This window comes from Pogona vitticeps, chromosome 6, assembly GCF_051106095.1.
Source record: "Pogona vitticeps strain Pit_001003342236 chromosome 6, PviZW2.1, whole genome shotgun sequence".
NCBI classification, from domain to species: domain Eukaryota; kingdom Metazoa; phylum Chordata; class Lepidosauria; order Squamata; family Agamidae; genus Pogona; species Pogona vitticeps.
The window spans coordinates 111,493,223-111,509,246 of NC_135788.1; the positions used below are offsets into that span (position 1 = coordinate 111,493,223).

At 42.0% G+C, this 16,024-nt stretch overlaps 2 protein-coding genes across 4 annotated transcripts in view; one reads left to right on the forward strand and one right to left on the reverse strand.

Moving 5' to 3' along the window:
• The window catches only part of ITGAL (integrin subunit alpha L), a 52,072-nt gene extending 40,747 nt beyond the window's left edge, over positions 1-11,325 (forward strand). For 2 of the 3 annotated variants that reach the window (XM_072976852.2, XM_078377099.1), the window contains 9 exons: positions 1,133-1,212; positions 2,527-2,613; positions 3,724-3,799; positions 4,163-4,273; positions 5,302-5,370; positions 5,998-6,102; positions 7,169-7,264; positions 8,836-8,943; positions 10,557-11,325. In XM_072976852.2, the coding sequence (XP_072832953.2) occupies positions 1,133-1,212; positions 2,527-2,613; positions 3,724-3,799; positions 4,163-4,273; positions 5,302-5,370; positions 5,998-6,102; positions 7,169-7,264; positions 8,836-8,943; positions 10,557-10,742 (918 nt within the window). In that variant the 3' untranslated portion in view covers positions 10,743-11,325. The remainder of the gene's footprint in view (positions 1-1,132; positions 1,213-2,526; positions 2,614-3,723; positions 3,800-4,162; positions 4,274-5,301; positions 5,371-5,997; positions 6,103-7,168; positions 7,265-8,835; positions 8,944-10,556) is intronic. The other variant, XM_072976853.2, reaches the window with a different exon arrangement.
• Positions 11,326-13,042: 1,717 nt separating this feature from the next.
• Positions 13,043-16,024, reverse strand: part of LOC110090084 (uncharacterized) — a 32,774-nt gene continuing 29,792 nt past the window's right edge. The window contains exon 8 of the mRNA XM_078377104.1: positions 13,043-15,852. Coding sequence (XP_078233230.1) covers positions 14,094-15,852 — 1,759 coding nt within the window. The 3' untranslated portion in view covers positions 13,043-14,093. The remainder of the gene's footprint in view (positions 15,853-16,024) is intronic.

A 16,024-nucleotide genomic window follows, 5' to 3' on the forward strand; every position in this document is an offset into this window, starting at 1 on the left:
TACTGCCTCAGCCCTGTGCTGATTGTTCTGGGTGAACAGGGTCAATCTAGGCCCTGCAGATGCTGAACTGCCCAGGGGAGTTTCCCAGTTCACTCCCAACAGTAGCTGAACCATCCTTCATCCCTCTCATCAGCCCCATTATCTCCTATAGTCAAAAGGTTATGCATTTCACAATTAATGGAAGCACAAGCTGCTTCAAGAGTGAGGCCTGTGACAACCAAAATGTTTTCTGAAAGGTGCTACCTAGTTAAAAGATACAATTGAATCCTGAGTTTGGGGTAGTTGCTTTTTTGGACCAGAGCACTCAGACTTTCTTAGTTAGCATGCCCCTAAGGCATGATCACTGCAGATGTTGACAGGAGCCATGAAATTAAAAGATGCCTGCTTCTTGGGAGGAAAGTGATGACAAATCTCGAAAGCATTTTAAAAAGCAGAGACATCACCTTGCCAACAAAAGTCCGAATAGTCAAAGCTATGGTTTTTCCTGTAGTGATGTAGGGAATTGAGAGCTGGACCATAAAGAAGGCTGACCACCGAAGAAGTGATGCTTTTGAATTGTGTTGCTGGAGGAGACTCTTGAGAGTCCCCTGGACTGCAAAAAGAACAAACCTATCCATTTTGAAGGAAATCAACCCTGAGTGCTCACTGGAAGGACAGATCCTGAAGCGGAGGCTCCAATCCTTTGGTCATCTCATGAGAAGAGAAGACTCCCTGGAAAAGACCCTGATGCTGGGAAAGAGTGAAGGCAAGAGGAGAAGGGGACGACAGAGGACGAGATGGTTGGACAGTGTCACCGAAGCGACCAACAGGAATTTGACCCAACTCTGGGAGGCAGTGGAAGACAGGAGGGCCTGGTGTGCTCTGGTCCATGGGGTCATGATGAGTCAGACACAACTAAACAACAACAAAGGCATGCTGGCTGGGCTATTTGTGGAGTTAAAGTCCAGAAACATGTCCTTCGTAATCTATGTTCCTGAGCTTTAAATACTTTTTTTACAGATCTGAGATAGCAGGAGAACTTATCTGCTGCATGGAGATGAAAGAGGAGGGGATTAGTATTATACCGTGGGAATGAGGGAGAGGGCGCTGTGTCAATCATCTTATTCCTGTTGTTCTCCCTTTTCCATTTCAGGCTTTAATCCAGCTCCGATTTGGCGTTCTTGACAACAGTGTTTGGGGAGACCATTTGGAGATGCAGGCATGTGTCCAGAGGTAACTTTATTGCATCTGCCGACATAGACTCTGTTTTGTGCTATACGGAAGATAAAAGGAACATTGGCCCTCATTATAGTGCTTTATCGAATTTGGAAGTGTTACCGATAACTAGTTACTTGTAATCAGTTCCTTTTGTCCGCTTTGAAAGTGGAACTGCACTTCATAATTGTCGCAACCCAACAAGGAGTAACATCATTCCTTTTGCAGTATAACTTTGATTTTTTAGTTACTTTTACAGTTATATATCATGGCTTCCCCACATTGTGGAGAAGGAATATCCTATGGTTGAAATCGGATAGGCAACTTCCAGAAGTCTGAGGACCATACTTTCTCACCTCAGGATTTTTGTGGTTTGCACCCAATCCTATGTTCCATAAGCCTCCAAATTTTTTTCAGTAACTCTCCTTTTCACCAGCTGGGGGCTCTTACTACTTTTTTGTTTTTTTGTATTTTTGGCTGTTCTTGGGCTGTTTAAGTCAAAGAAAGATCTTGCTTTCAGAACTGGAAGTGACTTCCACTTTTGAAAGAAAAACAAACTCTGCCGCCTAAAATAACTCAGGCACACCAAAATGTGGCAGAATTGCCACCCATGACCCATAAAATGGGGATGGGGGCTTTTTGAGGATTTCTGACAATTTTGAATGTGTCCACTAAGGGGCCCTGCATTTTACTTGCCCCTGGTTTAAATGTGCTTTGTGCTCTGTTTTGTTTGTGAAAACTGGGGAAAAGTGTGTTTTGTATCACAGGCCAGAGGCTTTTATCTTCAGTTTTTTTTTTAAATTAACTAAAAGTAACTATTTTAGCTACTTCTGTGACATGGGGATCTGAAGAGCTGCTTTAAATACTTGCAAGTGTAATAGAAACTCACTGAATTTTGGAGAACCTTGAACTGTAGCTGTAACTATACTTTTTAAAAAGCAGCTTTCCAAGCTCTGAGGCTTCTACTCAAGGTGTAGGGCTGGATTCGGAAAGCACGGGGCTTAATGAAAAGGTTGCAAAACAGAGAAGTCAGGTGGCAGAAACAGTAGGTTACAGTCAGGTTAAGTCATTAAGGAAAGATCGGGAACTTGAAGAATTGAGGAAACAAATGTTATTTCAACCACAGGGAACAATAATAGGAGTTCAAGATAAGCAGGAGAACACTTATTGCTGTGTAATAATGGGTAATAGACACTAGGATGTTGGGGAGTTTTAGATTTTGGATTTCATAGCTGTGCTTATTTCTCCGAAAGTCAGGATGATTTGTAAAGTACTGTATGTAAGTGGTTTTACAAATAGTTTACATGTTCTTGGCATCTGTCTGTCTTACAGCGACAATGAGTGGAATGACACTGCTCTTGACAACACAGCCAAACTTCGCATCCCTGTCAAGTATCCTGTCAACATCATTGCTGAGAGGTAAGCGTCTGCTTGATCATTGTTCATAAAGAGGTTGCAATACATTTGATGGTTTTAATGTGTAGTCTATACTCTTGTCAAGATGCTATTGCTAAGACAGAGTACAGAGAAACAAAATAGTTTCCCATTGGCAAAGAGGTCAGGAAAGGCATGTGAAAAGCTGGAGTAGATTCAGATGAAAGAAAAGTGAACGTTCATGGAAAAATCATCAGTGATTTAAGATATACAGATAATATATTAACAATACCAATTATATACATATTTATTTAAAATATATTATTATCCCACCTTTCTCCTTGAAAAGGACCCAAAATGTCTTCCAACAATGAAAGACAATAGTATTTAAGTTGAAGACCATGAGTATACAACAGTGGTTAGCCCCTCAGGCGGCTACTACACATTGCTGAATGGTGTGTGTACGTGCAATGGGGGGAAACGGGACTCCTTTTACACAAAAAACCCCAATATGTCAGGTAGAAGGTTAGGAGATATCTTTATTCCCCAGCATGTTCTGTGCATGTGCTGATAAGAGAATTTTCTATAGAGAACATATGATCCTGGGATTTCTAAAGTGGTATAGCCCAGAAATAAATTTATTATTTCAGTGAGAGTGAAGTCAGAAAGCCAGAGCAGAGATTGCATAAGAGATGGGAACATAAACACATGTATTTGAAATAGGTTCTGCAGGAGACAGTAAAATTGTTCACAGAGTAATGGGAATTGAGAAGAAAACGATGTTTAGTCTTTTTTCCCACCCTGTCCTCCCATAATTGTTCCTCCAATGACTTGAGTTGCTACCTATTTTTCCCTGCAAGGGGGACGATATGACACATTTTGCCTCTGCTGGGAAAGGTAACAAAATTTTGACTCTGTTGGGCAAAGTAAGGCAAGGGGTCAAATATCACTTCTGTATGTGGAAGGAAGGAAGGAAGGAAGGAAGGAAGGAAGGAAGGAAAATGTTCCCAGTGAAATTCTATTTTTTAAAAGCCTTTACTGTCATAACTTAGGCTTAATGAATGTAAATCAGAGAACAAAGTCAGGCATAGAACACAACTTTGATATGAAGACTTTGCCTTCACGTTTCACTACTCTACTTTTTCTCCTGTGCAGGATGGAGACATCTACTCACTATGTTAACTTCACTTTTTTGCATCAAGAAAACAAGACCGTGACACACTCATATAATGTGAGTAAGAAGCAATAGCTGGTAACCACACAAAACAATACAAATCCCAGTTCATTCTAGGACTACTGTATTTGGAACTTTGTCCTGCCAGGTGATACCAAAAATATGTTGGAAGCACTAACAACAACAACAACAACAACAACAGACTCCGTATCTATCTGTAAAACAAGGTAGACCATAGGGAGCTAGACTCTAGTGGTTTTAATTTTCTGACTTGGATATAAGGAACTATCTTGTACTGTGTTATTGCTGTCCATTTCCGCTTCTTTTCTGCCAGCATTTCTTTTACCATGTTAAGACTTCTTGCTTTACTTTGTCTCATTTTCCTTCCTTCCCCGCCCCCGCCCCCCCGTTACCCCTCAGATAACCAACTGGCCCATAGGTACTTCTCCGCCTCCTGCCGTGTCTGTCTTTGTGAAGGTGCCCACTGAATTTCCTGGCAGGCTGATATGGGACGTGAAAAACATCCAAACTGTGAGTATTAGCAACAAAGCGTACAAGGTAGAAACACAGCACCCTCCAGTGCTAAATCAGAACATTTGATAGAAGTCATTTCCGCAGCAGCTTTCCAAGGAGTTAAAGCATGAGATCTTTCCAGACAGGGATTTCCTAGTGCTGTCAGTCAGTCATTGCTCTATCGCTGCAAGATAAAAGTGAAATTCCTGTTGATTTATTGCACTTCATGGGGGTCTAGGATCTTTAGCCTGTGTGTACCTCTATCCCATCAGTGTAGTAGGAGTGACATAACCAATTGAGTCGAGTCTCCGGCTCTTTCTTGACTTCTCCTAGTTGCTGCACAGCTTTCCTCTAGCATTTGAATCAGTAGTCTGGAGTTTTTAAAAAAGGTATGTCTAAGATTTACCTTTTAAAAACCAAGAGTACCTGCCCCCCAAGTGGATGGCAATCTCAGTTTTGAGTATACATTGTTACAATGGGCATGTCCAGTAATTTCAGACTTACAACTAGTTCTTCTGTGTTTGCTACGCACTAAATGCTGCTGTATTCAAAGTCATCTCTCCCTGTTTTGTAAACCTCATAGAAATTGTAAGAGTGGGATGTGGGAAGGGACTTCTCTTTGGCTACAAGACGTGGCTCTGTGGATCACCATCCAGAACGAGTGATGGAGAAAGGATGGACATCCTTAATATATTGTTCATCTTCCCCTGAGAAGACCACCTTGGTATCTCATCTCACATTTTCATGTTTACAGCTGCTGGAAAACTACGTCACCATTCTGTTCATATATCCTTCCTTTCTGCAGTTAGATTATTTTGGAGTTGTTAAAAATAGGAGTGAACCAGAGGGAAAATGCGTGGTGATCAGAAGTGGAAGATACTATAATTTAGCCCTTCTGAAAATCTGGTGATGTGGCCTCATCAGATCAATCAATCAATCAATCAGAAGTACCCATGGCTCATGGACTGGTTGAAAAACTGGTACAAGAACAGTCTCAAATGTTCACGATTTTGGTGTCGTAACATAGATTCTTCTTCTCTTCCCAGGATCCCTCTGTGTTTTGCCAACTTGCTCCAATGGAGAAACACAAGCCTTCCAAGTGGATTGAGGAGGAGGTAGACTAAAACCTCAGTATGAGTGTTACTTGCAGAGTTTTAGATCTCAAAGGCTGTTGCAAGATTAAAAATTAAATACATTACGTATTGCTGTGCCATCAACCTGCCAGCCCCTTCACCAACAGGGCTTGCGAACTGTAACTCAACACAAGGAAAATAACAAAGAAAGGAGAAAGAAATAGAAGCAGAAGTAAATGAGCGAAGAATATGTGTGTTTGTTCCATTTTTCTGTATTTGACAGTAGAGGTGTTGAGAAAGAAGGCAGTCTGGGATTTACTAACAGAACTCGGGGAGATTTGCAGTAAATTGGAAAGTGTTTCGGGTTGCCTGTGCTTCAAACAATAGCAACAACAGAAACATGGATTTTCCTCTCTAAAGCAGACTACTGAAATAAGTAATGTTAAAAGAAAACCAGGAGTGGATTTATGTGTTGAAGGAGGTGGATATGTATGAACTTCAAGCCCTGTTCTGGTTGCAAAACAAATTCCAAACATATTAATATACAGAGATGTAAGTTTGGTCTGAATAAGAGCTACTGGCCCATTCAAGAGATGCACCTGCTTTTGCAACATACCTTTAAAATGTGGATGGGCTCTTTCATTAATTGTTCTATTTTCTTTTTTCTAGCAATGTGCAGCTAGTGAATATCACATCTACAGCTGTGACCTTGGACAGATAAATTCCTCTATAATCAGTGTTACTGGGGTAATGTTTGCTAACGGCAGCATTGAGGTAAGATTCCTGTATTCCTTAGAAATAATAGGTTGCAACAGACACTTGTTCCCACCAACTTTTGAACAGGTGGCTGGTTTTATGGAAGTAGCTGGGAGAACTGTATTTTTTCCTCTGTTCGCTAGGAGCTTCCAGATTGAGGGAAAAACACAGTTTCCCAGAATTTAAGCAGCCGGAGCAATATGCTCAGGATACAGACCACAAAAGGAAAGCTACTGAACCCAAAATATTAAATTGTATGTAGGAGGTAACCCATGTGCTGCCTTTCACTAAACCAGGATTGTTTTTAGTAAGTTATAGCAGCCCTCCAAAGTTTCAGGGAGGAGTTAATTCTAGCTATCTTTAAGAGGCTGGGGTTGAACCAGGGACATTCTGCAAGCAAAACATGACTAAACCACTGAACTCCAGCCTTCATCTACCTTTGCAAATTTTGTTTCGAATTATATTTGATGTAAATCATATGGGCAGACATCTCTCTAGAGTGACCAGACTTGTTGATTGAGCTGTGATCTTCTTATTCTAGATTTAGAAACCATAACTGTGTCACAAGGGGTTCCTTAACCCTCTCAAAATAATCACCAAGATAATGAGTCTTCAAGTTAACCTATTAAAGGTCACCAAGAGAGGCCTGTCGCTCAGACAGGTGTGTTTGGTGGGGGACACAGGAGAGAGACCTTCTCTGTTGCTGCTCCCAGACTTTGGAACTCCCTCCAACAGGAGGGCAGGTTGGCCCCATCTTTACTGTCCTACTGCAAGCAGGCAAAGACCTTTCTCTTCAGGCAAGCTTTCCCTGAGTTGACTGAGTGGTGTTTTTTTAATGAATTGTATCTTACTACATTGAATGCATTTTGGTGTTGCTTATATTTTTTAGTATTGCATTAATTTGATCTTTTTAGTACTGTGTATTTGCTGTTGTTAGTTTAAATACGGTCTCTTAATAGCGGTAAGCTGCTGTGGGAACTTTTTAAGGTGAAAGGTAGGATAAAACTATTTTAAACAAACTAACTAATAGTGAAAGCTGCAATTGTCTGCTTATGAATTGAGGTCTCTTTCCTTATGCTTGCAGCAGTTCCCTCGGTCAAAATTTTGCACAGCCCTGTGGTTAACGTTTGACACTGAAAGATACAAAAATTTCTATGGTCATAGATTTGCCCAATTTCAGGTATTGTATTCTTTTGGAATTATTTATTTTTGTTACTCACTGAAAATGTATTTGCATTGTTTACATTACAACAATGGTTCATGCAACATATTCTGCTAAAGAATTCAACTGAATTTGTTTGTTTGTTTGTTTGTTTGTTTGTTTATTTATTAGATTTCCACCCCACCCCTCTAGACAATGTCTACTCTGGGCGGCTTACATAGATAAAAACACAACAGTATAACATATATAAATCATCAAAAATACAGTTATAACAATGCATATAACCTTTAGAACAAAGGTTCTCAAACTTCGGTCTGCTCGTTCCATTCAGGTAGTATTGAAGAGGTACCCTGTTTTCCCGAAAATAAGACCTAACTGAAAATAAGCTCTAGTGTGATTTTTCAGGATGCCCGTAATATAAGCCCTACCCCCAAAATAAGCCCTGGTTAAGTGAAACTCTGCCCTCCACCCTTATGCAGCAACCAGAAGAAGATGACACGGCTGTATTTGAATAAATGTAGATTGTTGTACATGGAAAAAAATAAAACAACCCCTGAAAATAAGCCATAATGTGTTTTTGGAGCAAAAATTAATAGAAGACCCTGTCTTATTTTCGGGGAACATTGTAGCAGAGAAATTGGTATTGTCTTTACTGTATTTGGTTCTGTATTTGAATAATCAAATATAGACTGACTTACAAATTTTGTTCTCATAATGAAGAGTGAAGCCACTCTCACTGGGGCCAAATTGTTGATCAGGCAAATTTGAGGCCCTGGTCAAAGGCACATTGTTTTCATAAATGAATTGCAAAGTGCCTAGATGTGCACACTGAGTATGGAAGTGTACATGCCAGTGACATAATTGTGGACTTAGGTTGTGCAAAGCCAGCAGGATTCTAGCCAGAATCGTAAAGCCCAACCATGATCTGGTCATGTTGAGTATCATGGCTCCCTTTCTTTTAGAACGAACAATATTTTGAAGATACGCCTTTTGCTGCTTTCCCTACCTATAACATATGTCATTGGTTTTTATGCACATATCTATTTTGAAATGAATATGGATGTGCAACCATCACTAGCGGGCTTCACAGAAAATAAGACTGTGCTTCAACGTTTGCAGTTTCTGAACATGTTGTTTTGCTTGCTTTTTGACTGTCTGGTAACAAGGCTTTCAGGTGAGAAGCAACAAACATATGAACTCCTGGGTAGCTCAGTGGTGTAGGTCCCTGGCTGCAGAGCCAGAAGTTCAATTCCCCATGTGTGCTTTGTTGACAGTGGCTGGACTTGATGATCCATAGGGTCCCTTCCAACTCTGCAGTTCTAAGATTATTGTTATCTGATATATTCTGAGTATGACATATATTGCAAAGAAATAATTAAATAAAGAAAGGACTTATTTGGGGGAAAATTTTCTATTGGGCTGAAATGTTCGCCTTGAGTAATAATACAGGTATCTTTTCACTGCTGATTTAGATCCACCAGAATCAAGCTGTTCATATCAGTCTGCTTCCAGTATGGTTAGTGATTCTCTATGTCTTTTTTTCTCTCTCTTCCTTTTCTTTAATCCCTGCCACATGAACACTCCCAAAGGTCACTGAAGTGGAGGTGATCACTGAGATGAATTATCTTCCTATTATAATAGGCAGTGGCATTGGAGGCTTGTTGTTGTTGATCCTCATCATTTTTGGACTTTACAAGGTAAGAGTGGATGTACTTTGGAGGTCTGGGGTTCCTTATGAATTGCTGAGACTTTAATTTCTTCTTTGGGCAACAAATTTTAAAAAATCATTTGTAGTAGTTGAAAGCAACAAATGTTAATTTTTCAAACCAGTTCATAGATTCAGTTCATAGGAGGTTCCCTGTAGTGAATGAAACCACTGGTCTGCCTGACTTTGTTTTCTCTATGCAGTGCACCAGCTTTCCTGGGTTGGGATTCATTCCTAGTTCTACCTGGTGTTGCCAGGAATGAACATGGAACTTCATACTCACAAAGAATGTGCTATGCATCTGTGATATGGCCAGTCCCCAAACATGGCTCCACTAATACTTGATGGAAGTTGCTAGGAAAAAAAACTTAAACCCTGTATCAAAGCTATGAGGATTCTACACTGGAAGAAATTTTTAGATCAAATTTGACTCATGCAGAATTTGTTTTGTCATGTTTAGAGAACAGGTCTGTACCTCCATGTTGCCCCATTTAGATTTTTTTTTGTCCTGAGACGTACTGCAGGAATGGCAGTAAAAACTGGTTGACTGTAATTGTACAAATTGCTCAGCTCTTGTTATATAAAGAAAACAACCAATCAATCAATCCAAAAATGCATAGATTTCTGTATTTAATTGTTAAATAATTTGGTATGATATATTCTGTTTTTCTGCCTCTAGGATTGGGTCTACTTTGTCCCAGAAGTTGGACTTACTTATCTTAAAATGTAGAACTCTATTGATGATATAAAATGTTCTAGAATAGGTCTCCGTGTTAGTCTGATAGGATGTTCTGATTCTGATGAAAACTACCACAACATGAAAGCTCTCTCTTATATGCGCACAGATTGGGGATACTGATCTATTCCATTTCAGTTTGAAAAATTGTCCAGATCAGAATTGTTGAATAACCATAATTCTTTAAGATAATTTGTGTGATCCAAGATGAATCCCTTTTAAATCTATGGCTGAAATCCTGTTCCTGAGTTTAGTGAGTGACACTTGAGTAAGCCCATTGAATCACTGAAGATTTGGTGGGTCAATTTACAGAGGAGGTTGTGCTAAAGTAAGTCACAACTAGAGAAGGTCCATTTGAATCAGTGGAACTTACGGAGGGGTTGGCTTGTCAAATCTCTGCTGATTCAATGAGCCTACTCTAGTGTGACTTACTACACTAAGCAACGGGAATCAGATTATAGATATGAATGCCATACAGTGCTTAACTCTCCCACTGGAATTAATTAAACTTAAGCATGCTTAACATGGGCTGCATTGTGCCTGTTATTGTCAAAGTCTACACATAGGAACCCTGCGGGTTAAATTAGGCTGCCAATTTTCAAGTGGCAGACCCACATAAGTACTCCATAATCAGGGTTGAGCTGGCCAAAGGCCTGGTCCTCATTTTCATTTGTTTATCCAGTTTATTTTCTGATAAGAAAGGGACAGACCGACAAGTAAAATATTATTGGGTTACGCTGTAGGGCTCATGTGTTGCCCAAAGCTATTTTTTTTAATGGTATAAGATTTGAGATTACAGTATGTCTCCCACACCCAATTAAGCACCTTGCTTTTTTTGATTAATAGTTTCCCGTTCTTTTCACTTGCAGTGTGGATTCTTCAAACGTAATTATAAGCAGAAGATGGACCTCCAAGAAGAAAATGAGACTGCGTTACCTCTAGAAGGCATTGTGGCAGGTGATAGAGGGGAAGAAGGCAATGTAGAAAGCGATAAAGAGAAAGAATACAATGGGAGCTTAGCAGACCCATTGAACAGAGAAGCCGAGACTCAATGACAAAATTAACTTTCTCCCCTTAGACTTTTGATCTGTGGTCCGTGGTCCGAATGTTTGCTCTGCCAGAAATCTTTCGGGTGCTGGCAGTGAGGCCTTTCATTCTCACCATTGGGGCATCCGCCATGGAAAACGGGGCAGCAGTTGCGTTAACTTTTGGCATTTCCATTAGCGGCCTTGGCAAGCTAACAGGCCACCAACATATGTCAGGGTAGCACATAGCAAGTTCTTATTACATGGCGTGTAGAAACACGGAACTGAAAGCAGCATGTTGCAGTGAGAGGCAGAAAGGAGATGAAGGGAGTAGACTTGTCCAGTGGAGGCCCTTCATAGCTGTCATCACTTCCCCAGATGGGTTGTGGTTCTTGACCCCAAATTTAGATTTAGCTTCTCTAAATCTACTTAAGGTGTCACTTGCCCCACTTCACATCAGAGACGAAAGATTATGCAGGGCCACTTGCAGCTTTTTCTGGATTTTGAAATAGGAACTGGACACATAGATTTCATCCTCTTTTAGAAAAAAAAACATTTCAAAGAACATCACCAGAGCACAGAGACTGGCGAAACATTAGGAAGAACAACCTTCGAGTGGTCGAAATGACTAGATAGGCGGGGTATAAATACAATAAATAAATAAATAAATAAACCTTCAGAACACGGCCAAAGAGCCCGAAAAACCCACAACAACCATTTCAAAGAAACTTTAGTAAATCAAGATTCAGCTTAAAAGAGAAAATAGATTGTGACATCTCTTTGAATATCTGGGTTTTCCACTGGGGTAGTTCAGTGATTTGGGTATCTAAAGCAAAGCAAACCATGCTGCTTATATACCGCCCCATAGTGCTTCAAGCACTCTCTGGGCGGTTTACAAGTTAATTATGAAGGCTACACATTGCCCCTCCAGCGAGCTGGGTACTCATTTTACTGACCTCGGAAGGATAAAAGGCTGAGTCAACCTTGAGCCGCTACCTGGGATTGAACCCCAGGTCGTGAGCGCAGTTTTGGCTGCAGTACAGCAGTTTTAACCATTGCACCACAAGGCTGTGGCTGTGGAACCAGAGTTCAGAAATTCAATTCCCCATGGTGAGTCTTGAAAAAGAGCCAGCCTGTGTGGCCTTGGGCAAGCTACACTATCCCAGGATATCCCCACAAGAAGGAAGTGATAAATCACTGTTGAGTACTGTACTCTGTATCTAGAAACCCCTGGAAAGGATTGCCATCAATAAGTTCTGACTTGACAGAAACTCATTATTATTGTTAACTATAACTGTGCAAACCATAGTGGTCAAATTGCCACAGATTAACATTATTGCTCAAATTAATGTTGTTGCTTGCATTCTTGCTGTATGTAATAGTTGATTTGGCAACATTCTCTATTGCAGTTTACACAATTACAGTTACTCTGATGTGCGTCCCAAATAATCCCAAATTCTGGCCTGCTTTTTATTGCGGATCAATCTCCAAGCCATATGACAACTTGCTAATGAATTCAAAATAAGTTGGCCACGTAAAGGTAAAGGTTCCCCTTGACAATTTTTGTCCAGTCGTGTTCCACTCTAGGGGGCAATGCTCATCCCCGTTTCCAAGCCATAGAGCCAGAGTTTGTCCGAAGACAATCTTCCGTGGTCACATGGCCAGTGCGACTTAGACACGGAACGCTGTTACCTTCCCACCGAGGTGGTCTCTATTTATCTACTCGCATTTGCATGCTTTCGAGTCGCTAGGTTGGCGGGAGCTGGGACAAGCGACAGGCGCTCATTCCGTCATGTGGATTCGATCTTACAGCTGAAGATCTACAGACCTTACAGCACAGAGGCTTCTGCGGTTTCATGTAGTTGTTTCTAAAACACAAGTCAAAGACATGCAGAACAAGTTATGTGAATCTCCAGATCTAGGTCAGGGAGTCTTGATCAGGCATCTGAAAACATATAGGCATTCTGGTTGTAAATAATATAAATACTGTATGTTCCAATATCCAGACTATATACAATGTTGGATATTGAAAGGGATTTAGAAAAACTATTTTTAAGTAACATAGAAGTCAGCATGTTAGCTGCCTGGATATCTCAGAGAGTTAGGTATCTGGCTATAGACCCAGAGGTTGGGAGTTCAATTCTCCACTGTATCTCCAGGGAGCAGAGCCAGCCTATATGGCTTTGGGCAAGCTGTACTGTCCCAGGGCACCCCAGAAAAATGAATGGTAAACCATTTCTTAGTAGTGACTACCTAGAAAACCCTGAAAAGGGTTGCCATAAGTCAGAAGTGACTTGATGGCACATAATTATTGAGTCCATACACTTGAAGGGAATCAAAAAGAGCATTTATTAGTTCATAAGAGGGAGAAATTGGTAAAAGAAGGAAATCAGAATGTTACAAAAATAACTACAGTTGAAGGGAGGAGACGAAGGGTCTGGGGCATGCAATAAGAGGTTTGAACGCTGTTCTAGTTAAATACTGGAGTCTTAAATATGCCCCCTGATTCTTCAGGGCTCCTAAATAATAACTGTGAAAATAAAACACAATGTTATTGGGTTTTGCTCACAAAGCACCTTTTTAGCCAGTGACTTCAAAGCATTCAGTCTTAAGATGTGGTAGTCTTTCAAAATAAAAATTAAAAAATTTCAGGAGTACAGCAAGAATTGCTTACACAGTAAGGAAGGGCAGCCACTTCTTTATGCAAAGGCACCTACTGTTGGAGACACCCAGTACGGTGTAGTGGATAAAGTGTTGGGCCAAGACTCAGAAGACCCGAGTTCAAATCCCTGCTCAGCCATGGAAATTTGCTGGGGAATGGCAATAGTAAAAGCACCCCTGAAATATCTCATATACTGTACCTTGAAAATCCTATTATGGTTGCCGTAAGCCAGATGCAACTGGATGGCACATAACACATACACACTTACCTCAAGGGAGGAGCTTTACATGTTTTTAGTAGCTTATGGTTAAAACTGGGCAGCATGGCACACCATGGAGATTTATATAAGATTTAAAAAGTGACTGAGTAAAATAATCCATTTGGAATTAATTTGATCAGCAAATGGCACAAGACTTTGGACAACACCGGGATCTGGATCGTCATATAGCTTGACCAAAAGGCAGCTACTTTATAGTACCCAGGCCAGGCATGCAGGTACTAGGGCTGAGGAACACTTTCAACTGGAGAGCAGCCTTGACAGAATCTGCCACCAACACAAATATGGCCATAATTGATGCAGAAGAACAAGGCCACTTTGTACCAAGATGTAGCATAGTTATTTCTGCCCACTACACTTTCAGTTAATGCCTTGTTGCTTCTGGCTATCATGTAAACTCCGAAGACACTCCACTCATTGCTTTCTGTACACCCCCAGCTGATCAGTTTAATTCCACAGGCCCCTCATCATCATGGCAAGACTGTCGCCCACTCTTTTCCCCTTCAGCTTCCAAGCGCTCTTCCTCATCTCCCAGCCAACTTTGTCTGTCACTATGATCTTCACTGTCCTGCCATTCCAGTTCCACTCTTGTTGCTTTTTGCCTTGCATTTTTCTCAGCAATGTTCCCCCACTCCTTTCGTAAGCTCTGCTCTTTACCATCCTGCCAGTCTTGCTCCACACTTTCTTCTGGATACTTTCCCCTCATTTTTGGATCACCAACGTCCTCCAAATCTTCCTCTGCACTTTCATTGTCATCGTGACACTCAAGCCTCACATTCTCAACAACCTCGCCTTGTAAACCCACCTCCACCCTTTCATTATCATCATTGTCGTCGTCATCCTGACACTCCAGTCTCATGTTTTCTATACAGTCATCCTGGGAACACTGCTCCACTCCCTCATCTTCATCCTCCTCCTCCTGCCACTGTGTCCTCACAGTTCTATCCGCACCTTCCTTCCATTCCTGCTTTGTGTCCTCTCTGCCATCTTCTTGCAATTGCTGCTCCTCACTCTCATCGACATCTTCTGGCCACTCTGTTCTCATAGTCTCATCCCCATCATCTTCCCATTCCTGTTGCATGCGCTCATTCCCATCACCAGGCCACTCCTGCCCCATAATTCCAATTCCATTGCCTTGCCACATGCCGTCTACCCCTCCTTCTAGTCCTTGGTCCCCAATACCCTCCATGCCAGCACCATCCCAATCCTCCACCAAAGTCACTGTCTCTCCTCTTCTCACATGGGCTCGCCGATGCTGAGACAGCGCTGACTTCTGTCCAAAGCCCCTGCCACAGTAGGGGCATCGGAAGGGCTTTTCACCAGTGTGAGTGGCTTGGTGCTGAAGGAGAGCCGAGCTGCGTACAAACCCTTTCCCGCAGTCAGCACACGAGTAGGGCTTTTGGCCAGCATGGATACGCTGGTGTATATGATAGGTAGAACTGACACTGAAGCTCTTCCCACACTGGCTGCAGCAGTAGGGCCGTTCACCAGTGTGTGTGCGCTGGTGCTGCAAGAGTGCTGAGCTTACACCGAAACCTTTCCCACACTCATCACACTTGAAGGGTTTTTGTCCTCGGTGTACCCGCTGGTGCTGCTGGAGATTGGAGCTCTGATTGAACCCTTTCCCACAGTCTGGACAGCGAAAAGGCCGCTCACTCATGTGGATCCTCTGGTGCCGGATAAGATGGGAGCTCTCGGCGAAGTGCTTCCCACACTCTGGGCAGCCAAAAGGTCGCTCACCAGTGTGGGCACGGAGGTGGCGGACCAGGTCAGCACGGAGACGGAACGTCTTGGTGCATTCCCCACAGGAAAATGGTCGTTCTCCAGAGTGAAAGCGCTTGTGCTGGGTGACCTTGGAGCTTTGTGAAAAGCATTTTCCACATATGGAGCAGACATAGGGCTTCTCCCCTGTGTGGATCCGTTTGTGTTGAATAAGATCAGAGCTATGGCTGAAGCTCCGTCCGCACTCCGGACAGGTGAAGGGGCGCTCCCCTGTGTGTGTCCGCTGGTGGATAATGAGATTGGAACTTTGGGAGAAGCCCTTGCCACAGTGTGTACAGCGGTATGGCTTCTCGCCTGTGTGGGAGCGCATGTGTTGAACGAGATGAGAGTCCTGGCGATAGCTTTTGTCACAGTGGGGGCACCTGTATGGTTTCTCCCCTGTATGGACACGACGGTGCCGGACTAAGTGAGAGCTATTACTAAAACTTTTTCCACAGTCAGGGCAGATTGTGGCTTTGGGCACTTTGTCATTATCAGAAAAATTATCCATAGACTCCACAGAAATTACAGGTTCACCATTACTTGACTCATGTTGAGGGATTTCTATAAGACAGCCTTCTACTGTGACTTCCTTGGATGGAGAAACTTCAT